The sequence below is a fragment of the Rosa rugosa genome, chromosome 1 (genome assembly GCF_958449725.1).
Source record: "Rosa rugosa chromosome 1, drRosRugo1.1, whole genome shotgun sequence".
Classification (NCBI taxonomy): Eukaryota; Viridiplantae; Streptophyta; class Magnoliopsida; order Rosales; family Rosaceae; genus Rosa; species Rosa rugosa.
In genome coordinates this window covers 36,926,924-36,937,664 of record NC_084820.1, presented here as the reverse complement: position 1 = coordinate 36,937,664, position 10,741 = coordinate 36,926,924, and the positions used below count along the sequence as shown (strand labels likewise).

Below are 10,741 nucleotides of genomic sequence, written 5' to 3'. Positions count from 1 at the left end.
GTTATATAGCTTTTGCTAGACTAATCAATTTCGTGCAGCTGCAACTACAACTCCAATCGGAGCCGTCACTTTTTTGAACCAACACCAGCATTTTACAAAGCTGCAACTGAAACAACCAATTGGAGTACTTTGTACAAACTGACTCCTTAAATACACTCCAGCAGCTCTGACGCGCTTAAAGCAGCACGCAATTTAACCCTGTAAAATGTCATCGTTAGTATATGGTAAATAGGGATCGTTCTATCCGGGGATTGAGGGTACACTTGTAATTGTGAAACAAATAAAGAAAAGTATTATTTACAAAAATAAAATAAAGAATATAAATATATACAATTGTATAAACAAATAAAGAATTAAAATAATAAAGTATTATTTACAAAAATAAAATAAAGAATAGAAATATATACAAGTAACGAAATAAAAGGGGGGGGTTTAAGAATTATAGAATTGAAAATTAAAATAAATAAAATAAAGAAAATATAAAAACATATATACAGGGGTGGAATACAAGTTTATGGCATACAAGTTTTGACAGTCACAAAAGTCGAGTTCTAGTATTCTCTAGTCCATTAGAATCTATGGCACATGATCATTGGATTTTCAAAGAATGATGAGGTTTTGCAAATACAGCCACGAAATTCTGGAATTATCAATTAAGCACTCGAAAAGAAAGTATTTTAGCTCAACAGCTCACTTAGGGTCAAATGAATTAGACTTAATCCTAGCATGCTTAATGAACCAAGTTACAATCCTATCTCAAATCTTCATACAAGTATTACAATGTCGATTAACCACAGAATTCAATTAAGTCCTATTTTGATTGTGAAAACCTTCTGCCATGAATTCGTAGACATGTTCATCCTAGACGTTAGGAGCATCCTAAGACTCAAACACACAAAAACACTCTAAAACCAACATTTTTTTTTTTTTTACATTTTAATTTAATTTCAACACCTAGGTACGGGAACAGGGAGTCTCGATGTGCAATGGGACTGAAACAGCTACCCTTTTTCAAGACTATGTTTAATCCAATATACCTTAGTGTATCACAACATCAATTAAAAACACAATAAAAACACAATCCAACATCAACTATTTTTGTTTTTTTTTTATTATATACTAACTACTAAAAACACAATAAAACAATAATCCTTCCCCCATACTTAATTCATGCATTGTCCTCAATGTATAAACAAATATAAAGCATGCAAAGCATAAATCAAGCATAGAAGAGAAAGTTAACGCAATGAAACCTAAAACAACTTAAAATTCATGAAAATAAAATAAAAGGAAGAGTTCAAGAAAGCAAATCTGCGTTTGATGGCTCCTCCACAGCTACAGTTGAAATGGGTTGCCTCCCATGCAGCGCTTAATGTTTAAAGTCTTTCAGCCTAGACTTATACCTCCATTTACTCCTTTGGAGGAGCGGTATGCGGGCGAGTGGCAGCCCTCTTGCTGGTTTCAGCCTCCGGAGGAGGGTCCTCATGGTGTGATGCAGTAGCGTCCTTGCGAGGAAACCCAGGAGGATAACTCTGCAAGTTATTGACTTCCTGAGCAAGCTTGTTTATTGCAGTGTGACAGCGGATCAAAGAGAAGTTCATCTCAGAGATGTAATCGATCATGCATGTGACTCTCCAATCTGTCACCATAATACCATCGCGGAGAGAGGAACGCAAATCATCAATCGAATCCGACAAGCTTTCCAGGGTGGCCACAGGCCGAGGAGCACGAGCAGCTGGTGAGGAAGAGGACTCTCCGGGATGCAGTCTGGGAGAGCGACGAGCAGAGGACGGGGACTGCGGCTACGCTCACGTATAGGACGATGGTCCCCAGGACGAGTGAGGCCAGCTCTAGCGGCCGCTTGACGACCTTCTTCCTCCAAAGAGAGAACACGGCGTTGATTGACGCCCATGCGAGCAGTAACCTTGGTTCGAACCATGAGGAAAGAGAAGGAATTTGAAACTGCACGCTTAGACAAACCTTAGTGAAATCTGGAGGAGACAAAAAAGGAGGTATATTATAAAGCACAAAATAGGGTAGAAATCTCAACAGGCACACAGTTTTAACAAAGCTTCTCCGGGAAGGAGAAGAGTTATGACAGTTCACGGCCCAAGAAACACGTATGCACATGAAAAACTCCCCCACGCGTAAATATTCCTTTCTTTTCCGTGATTTACGGCAATTAATCTGCTTTCGGCTATTGCTTATCTGTCACAGATCCTCGAGAACCGTTTGATTCCCCCACGCGCTCCCCACGCGCCAATAATAATCCGTGTTTTAGGGCAACTTTAATCTTCTTTTCTGACGCTGGTTTGACTCTTCATTGTTCATCCAACGGTGGAGATTGCATGCTTTGTTCCTTTAAATAAGTGCATTCTGGAGAGGAGACTGTTCACGCCAAAAACCTCTCTCAGAGCTTCAGTCATTCTCTCTCAGTTCTTCTCTCTCAGATCTTCTCTCTCAGATCTTCAGTTCTTCTCCTCGGTCCTTCCCTCTCAGATCTTCAGTTCTTCTCCTCAGTCCTTCCCTCTCAGATCTTCAGTTCTTCTCCTTAGTCCTTCCCTCTCAGATCTTTAGTTCTCCCTCTGATCTTCAGTTCTTCTTTTCTCAAAGCTTCAGATCTCCCTCTCTAATCTTCAGTAATGGAACCACAAACCCAGCAACCAACCGAGGATGGAGGAAGCAACAAAGCAGTCGGGAGCAGTGCTAACATGCATTGCAGGCGGAGCAGTACCAGGTGGGCTCCTACTACAGATCAGATAAGAATCCTCAAGGAGTTTTATGATAATGGAGGTAAGAACCCAACTCCAGAGCAGATTCAGAGGATCACTCTCCAGCTGAAACGGTACGGACAGGTTGAGAACAAGAACGTCTTTTATTGGTTCCAGAACCACAAGTCTCGGGAGAGGCAGAAGAAGAAGTTAACTTCGGATGTTCATGTGCCCATGCAAAGATCTGGGCTTGTTGGTGGATCCATTAATCTCAATTTTGGGTCAATTAGTTCTACTGGTGTTGATGGATCCATTAATCTCAATTTTGGGTCAACTTGTTCTGCTGGTGTTGGTGGATCCATCATGGAACAACGAGGAGAAGATCACCAGGAGATTGAAACCCTTCCACTGTTCCCCATGCATAGTGAGGACATCTTTGGCAACATGAAGAGTACTTTCGAAGGTGGTAGCGGCTATGGCGGTGGCTCTCGTATTTCCCTTGAGCTCAGCCTCAACTCCTACGGAGATGCAGACATGGCTTAGTATAGAGTATTATTATTATTATTATTATTATTATTATTATTTTTTTTTTTTGTAAATAGCTGAATTTAATAAGACTGGATGAATGCAGTTTTTTTTTTTTTTAATATATAGGACTCAAAAATAAAAGACAAATATATATATAGGACTCAAAATGAAAGACAAAAATATTTATAGGACTCAAAATGAAAGACAAATATATAAATCTCTTCCCCCACACTTAAATATTGCATTATCTTCAATGTAATCAATTAAAAGCATGCAATGAAATAAGTAAGCATAGATAGAAGACATTTACGAAAACAAATCCTAAAATAAAAACAATAGAGAAAAATTGAAAAATAAAAAGAAATAGGGAAAGAGAAAGCAAATCTGATTATATTCTGAATTGGGTTGCCTCCCAAGTAGCGCTTGTATTTTACGTCTTGCAGCCAGACGGTACCTACATTAAATAAAGTTAGTAACTATAATTAACAAAGAAATACAAAATAAAAACAAGTATAACTATTAATTACAAACTACAAGTATAATTAACAAGTATATTGTACATAAGACACAAGTTAAGTACACAAGTGAGTGTAAAACGTGAAAAACATTTTTACAAGTATAATGTGTGAAACAACAAAATAATTTACACGTATAGAGTATTCACAAGTATTTCTTTTGTTATAAACATTATTGATATCGAATCAAATTCCAAGCGGTAAATCAAGTGGACGTGCGGCCCAAGTATAGTCGCCTAGACACAAACTCCCTTTCAAATCGTTTGGGCAACCTTACTGAAATGGCCAGGTGGGGGAGGACGAACACGAGAGGAAAAATCCATTTTGGCATGAGCTACTCCCACATAGTGGTTTAGCCCCATTTGCAAGCACTTCTGGATTCAAAAACCCGTCATGAACGTTGTCCCCTTCCTAGACACCATTCCACATAGGCTATACTTACTAAGATGAAAAAGTTCATAAGTGTGAAGACAGTTCAACAAGTGTTAATAAAAGCCGCCCTCAACCTTAAGGGACCTGAGCTAGGTACCAATAAGGGGTTTAGGCCAATATTAACAAAAGAGACTTCACCTATTCCTCTCAATTTACAACCTACAATTAAAATCCGTGTTCAATAATATAAATAACATCCTAGTTAATTTAAACTAAGTTTCAAACAATTTATATACAACAATTATAAACAAAAACAAGTGATTTTTCAATCCCCGGCAACGGCGCCAAAAATTGACGCGCTTAAAGCAGCACGCAATTTAACCCTGTAAAATGTCATCGTTAGTATATGGTAAATAGGGATCGTTCTATCCGGGGATTGAGGGTACACTTGTAATTGTGAAACAAATAAAGAAAAGTATTATTTACAAAAATAAAATAAAGAATATAAATATATACAATTGTATAAACAAATAAAGAATTAAAATAATAAAGTATTATTTACAAAAATAAAATAAAGAATAGAAATATATACAAGTAACGAAATAAAAGGGGGGGGGGGTTTAAGAATTATAGAATTGAAAATTAAAATAAATAAAATAAAGAAAATATAAAAACATATATACAGGGGTGGAACGCAAGGAACAAAGATCAAAACCACATCCATATGATTAAACTCAATTCAAATCCTATAATTGATCATCTATGTCATGAGAAAGAAGTCGATCATGTGAAACATTTGAAGCAAATGATTTCCCATATTTTACTTTCCTTTACTAATTAACCTAAGTGAAAGCACCTAGATTAATCCTATTAAACATGCAATCATAGTCTAGAAAGCTAGCTAATCAAAACATGTTCAATGCAAGAAGCATAGAGAAAGGTTATCAACTTAAGTGCACAACCTAGTTATGAATAAGTTCACCTATTTGCAATCCTCTTCAATTGAATTCGACCTTTGTCCAAAGCCTTTACTACTTGTGATTTAGGTTCACAAAACTATTAGGTGAATCGTTTACCTAAATCTAGCACCAATTACATGCAAATCCTATAAGTGTTGACCCAAATAAGATAAACATATAAAAGTTTTCTATCAAGCAAATTCAATCGAACAAACTCACATAAGCAACTTAGAATCACAATTATGGAATTCGAAAACTTTATTTAAACATAGAAGTTGGGTTTAAACTTTACCCTAAACATTATTGTTAACTAGAAACAAGTTCATATGAATTCAAACAAGGAAAACAAAAGATCATTACAAGGAAAAAGAATGAATTACACCGTGAGGGGAGATGGAGATGGAGAGCTTGAACGTTGGAATCTTGAATCTTGGAAGCAAGTCTTCAAGGTGGACGATGGAGGCTATGTCCTCACGGCTTCTTCTTCTTCTCTTTACTTGAAAATGCAAAACTAAGAACTAGAGAATGGAAAAGGAAAATGGAAAGGAAATGGAGAGACAAAGAAGATGAGATGGATGAAGGAATGTGTTTTTGAGAGTGAGAGGAGAAGGTGTTTATATAGGGAAGAGAAAGGAGAGTGAAATTGGAAAAGATGGAGTAAATTAGGGTAAATAATGATGGAGAAAACATGATGATGGAAATATGGAGTAAATTAGGGTGAGTAATGATGAAGAAAACATGATGATGGAAAGATGGAGTAAATTAGGGTGAGAAATGATGAAGAAAACATGATGATTACACCCTAAAACATGGAATTAGGTTTTTGGGTGATGATGATGGTGGATTTTCTGCTCATTTCTTACTTCAATTTTATCTCCACCGAAAGTTTAGATTCTGCCCGTGACTTCTTCATAACAAATATTCCTCCATGAATGTAGATTACCCTGGTAAAATTTCAGATCTTTTAGAAAGGTATTTTGGCCGGAAATGCTTCCAGAATGCGTTCAGGTCCGACTTTCAGTTTTCGTCTTTTAGTCAGAACTTTGGACCGATCTTTTGAAGGCCTTCCACTTCTATCTGGATCTTGCACTCTTCATATGAAATGTTCCTTTGGGTGTCTAGAATGGATCTGGAAAGTTTCAGCTTGGCTTGGTTTCTCCTAGCCGGAGTAGGAAAATGTGTAAAATTGACATTTTAGTACATTTCCATTTTTCTCCACCATTTATAGGTAAGTGTGGACCTAATGCTCATTTCACCATCATTTACTCCAATGTACCTAAGAAAATAGAAATTGAGTTAAAAATCGATCCGTTAAGGAATTAACTAAGCAAAATGTGAGGAATTAACTATTAAAATACCACATTAAAATGCTTCTATCAAGCTCCTTTTGATAGATTAACCTATCTCTTATATCCTTTTTGTAAAGCTGCAACTAGAATAGCTAGCCTTTTTGTGCAGCTAGCATGTTTGCATCATCTCCTTTCAAATAGACTGCAGCTAAAATCTAAGATGTATGAAAACTGTTTTCACTATTTGAATGAAATGTGATGATTTTCCTTTTGTATGTTATTTTTCTAAATTACTCATGAGAACAAATTCCGCAGCAAAGCGCTGGTAGTATTTCTAGTTCACTTCTATTTAAGAGTCCCATTAAGTCTTGGGTTTGGAAGCCCAAGGCCCAAACTCAACTCCAAATTGTGTTGTTAATTTGTGGTCATCACGCATGCGCAATTGCATAGCATGAAAAATATTGAAGAAAATGGAGTTAATTACATACATTCTTTGTCCATGTGCTTCACCTGTTTAGTTAACTTGGTGTATAGGTTTCTCCGTTTTACTTTTGTCAAATTGATCTATAGCTTTAGCTCTACTAATCAATGCGGAGGAAATAGGTGCCGACTTCAACACCAAATGAACGGAAATGACTCCATTGATTAACCGAGATAACACATAGATCAAATTGACCAAGTTGAAAACACAAACCAAAATAGATAAAGACTCAGAACACATAGACCAAGAAATGTAATTTCCAACAATTAACACACTGTATGTATGCTTAAACTAATAAAAATGATCAATCATAACAGAAGTGACCAGCCAAAAATAATAGCAGAGGTAGAAAATCCCCTTGGATATATATGTTTGATAGCAGATGGCACTGAGGTATCTGCGGTGTCCTTGTTACTAATTGAAGGGGTGACTTTGTAACAAACTTCTTTTGCATCCCAGCACAAAAGTGGTACTAAATACCAGACAAACTGTAAGATATAATTCAAGGGAGCAAGAAATGCTAATAGGTAGTGCTCCATATCCATCTATATGTTATATATTACCAGTTTGCCTTCCCCTAAACTACCATGTCTGTCATCTAACTGTGATTTCAGTTTACCGGCCTACATTTTAGGCGGTATTTTTCCAAATCAGCATCCAGATCATCAAAAGTCACAGTTGTATCTCCATAAAATGTTTTCTTCCTTTTAACAGATTCTGTAATCACATTCTTCCTTTGCTGATTTTCTGCAGTCACATTCTTCCATTGCTGAGATTCTGTAGTAACCTTCGGACCACCAATTCTCACCTGTCCACAGCCTCTTTCAAGTCCAACACGACCATGACCATGAAACGATCCCCTTGAACCAGCTCTTCCTAGCCTGTTCCCCAACAAAACAAGAAAAAGATCATGTTCATGACTATGCCTTTCCTCAGTAATGGCTTTTCCCAGTGAAGTTAAGCCGCAAAAAAAAAAATAGTGAACACAAGTAAACGGCAACATCAGGAAGACATCAGCTAGCAAAGTTCTACTTAACATGTCTTTTCTTTCCCACTTCTCCAAATCCAAATAATTGTCTGCAAACAACATATACTGCATTTGGCAAATGCTAATATCAGTACATTTTTCATCTGTGTGAAAGTGTTCGCACATTCACATGTAAACTTTCACACACACAATATGTAACAGCCTATACATTATACATACACTCATCAGTCATCACATTTCTTTCACTTCCATGAATAATGTTCTCCCTCTCTTTAGCAGGTTCCTTCAATAGTTTCAGACTGCTATTTCATCACACAGGTGCTTAATAGAAAAATTTCATAAAAGAGAACAACTATAGCTCAAGTTATTAAAAATGTTTTCAGTATGCTGCCTTGGTTAGAAATACTTTAGCCAATGTATTGGTATAAACATGTTTGACTACCAGTGAAAACTGGATAAAGTCTGAAATAAAAATATCATAGATACACAGATGCTCCTTGTGGCTTGAAATCACTGGCTTAAGTTGATACAAAATAAATTAGTAGGCAACATAAAAACAAATCTTTATGATGTAACTGTGAACAGAACATCAATGAAAGCTCAGACCAAAGTGAAGCGGGACTGATATTTTCCTCATTAGCTTATTTTCCAAATGCATAGGGAGATCAAGATAACCATTTCAGACCAAATAAATATGACTTCATGTAACTCAACTCAATGGAAAGTCCTATATTTAATTGCAAAGACACAACATACAGAGAGATCATAATACCGATTCCCAACACAGAAGCAGAAAGAAAGAAACACTATACCTCTGGAAGACGGGAGTTGGATGTTCTTGCATGAAATTTGTATTTGGAGGCAAAAGCAGAGGAACAGGAGAAACAACATTGAGTCCCACAAGCTTAATTTCCACTTTCTTTCCATCAAGATATTGATTGTTGTATCTCTCGATTGCTGCTAGAGCATCTGAATGGTGCTTATAGACAACTTCAGCTGTTCCCTGAACAGAAGCAACGCAAACCTTCTAAACCAAAGAAAAGAAAAACATTCTTTAAAGAATTCCATGGATGTCAAGCTGTGAAGATACCTTAGATCTTCCACTTTTATCATAATGGATTGAGTGCCTTTCCAATTCACCAACCTCAGAGAAGAGCAACTGCAGATTGCATTGTAGTTATAACCTTTTCAACTTAAATGCCAAAAGAGTTGTGAAACCAGAAAGTTCAAACAATTACGAGGCACATTTTTTTAGTCTAAAACTGACCAAACAACATAAAGAAGAATAAGAACAATCACTCATACAAACTGGCAGATTGAGCAGCATCCTATATGTACAACTTGACCTTATGAACACATGCACATTCATTTGCCCCACAAACATGTTTACATATACACACCCCTACATAGATTACAGTGCCCATATCAAAAGAATAACACTATTTCCTTTTTAAAACCCAGACAGGTGATTCAGGGTCACAGATTACAGTGACCCATATCAAAAGCAAGACACCATTTCTTTTGAAACAGGGGATAGAGGGTCGTCCGGTAAAACTCCTACCATGACAAATAGAGTTCATAAAAGATTGCAAACCAAAACTTAAAGTTGGGATCTTTGGCACCCTTTAGTTAAAACCCCAATTCCGCTTTACTTCACTGAATCATATAACCCTCTTTGACAGCTCTGGGACTAAAAAGGCCCCCTCTTTTCCCACATGGATTATACATTTATACACCACAACACAAACAGAGAAAGGGCACAAAATAATCAAAATCATGTCAAAAAATAATAAATACCTACCTCTATATCTCGATTGGTAACATCATAGTCCAAGTTAGATATATAAAGCTTGGTGCTTACCTCTCTGTTCATCGCTTGGCTCAAAGCCAATGGCATCTCAAGCCTTCTGGGTCCAGGCTGTCCATGCATTTCCTGCATCAAAATCACTAACACACATCAAACACTAAACCAAAACCTCATACATGCAAACCCTAGACCCTAAAGCCTACGCCTTTGTGGTTCCTCATAGCAGAAGGGAGTGAAAAAATCAAAAAAGCTCGGAAAACAACTTAAAACCCAAAAAAGTTGAGAATGTGGGGAAGCGTAAACGGTGGCTCACCGGCAGAGTGGGATACGGCGCCGTTCTGTAGGCGTTGCGGTTCATCGGCCGACGAGAGGGGCCTGAGGTGGAGCCTCCACCGTCGAAATGACCGTTATGCCCTCGTGGCTGGTGAGCGTGGCTGTTGTGAAGGCGTTGTTGCTTGGATTCAGCGATGAGGGCGTCGAGAGGGAGGTCCAGGCGGTCCTGAGGGAAGGGCATTTTGGGTAAAACGCAGGGAGAGAGGTGAGGGGTTTTGGAGGACAGTGAAGCAGGGTTGTTGGTTTTGCAGAGTCTCTACAGTACGTTTTGGTGGTGAAGGAGAATACTGGCGTGGTTTAAAGGCGGGGGAAAGATTTGTCTCATTAGGGACACGTGTCGAACGTTGAAAAATATGTGTTCTTATTTTGCCTTTTTTTTTGTTTGAAGTCATTTTTTGGATGATATTATTTAAGAAAAGTTAGCAATTTCGAGCTTGTTGTTTCTATTTTTCAGTTTCAGTTCATTAATCTTACTGGCCGGAGTCACTAGTTTTATGAGGTTTTCATTTTTGAAACTCACGCTCTTTTAGTTCATAGATTTTATTATCATTAGAAGTTTGATATGTTTATTAGTTTAGCCTCCATCTCTTTTTTTTCCCCAGGGAATGAAGGGTGTTCGAAAGCTCGTATCATGGTGGTGATGCTTTTTTTTTTAGGTCTGACCATGGTGGTGATGCTTATGTTGTCTTTTTGGGTTTGCTCTCAAATTCAAGACCCAAACAAAGGTCTATTGTTTTTGCTTGATAAGACAGTTCTAA

General features: G+C 37.4%; 2 protein-coding genes across 2 annotated transcripts; one reads left to right on the top strand and one right to left on the bottom strand.

Moving 5' to 3' along the window:
• Nucleotides 1–563: 563 nt before the first annotated feature.
• On the top strand, nucleotides 564–5,618 carry LOC133724793 (protein WUSCHEL-like). Its single transcript, XM_062151640.1, has one exon. The coding sequence runs from the start codon at nucleotides 2,643–2,645 to the stop codon at nucleotides 3,252–3,254; it is 612 nt and encodes a 203-aa protein (XP_062007624.1). The 5' UTR covers nucleotides 564–2,642; the 3' UTR covers nucleotides 3,255–5,618.
• Nucleotides 5,619–7,465: 1,847 nt separating this feature from the next.
• Nucleotides 7,466–10,164, bottom strand: LOC133727032 (THO complex subunit 4A-like). The gene is made up of 5 exons (XM_062154661.1): nucleotides 9,964–10,164; nucleotides 9,645–9,776; nucleotides 8,934–9,002; nucleotides 8,656–8,846; nucleotides 7,466–7,736 (listed from the first exon to the last, which is right to left on the bottom strand). The coding sequence occupies exons 1-5, from the start codon at nucleotides 10,162–10,164 to the stop codon at nucleotides 7,466–7,468; spliced, it is 864 nt and encodes a 287-aa protein (XP_062010645.1).
• Between the last annotated feature and the right edge of the window lie 577 nt (nucleotides 10,165–10,741).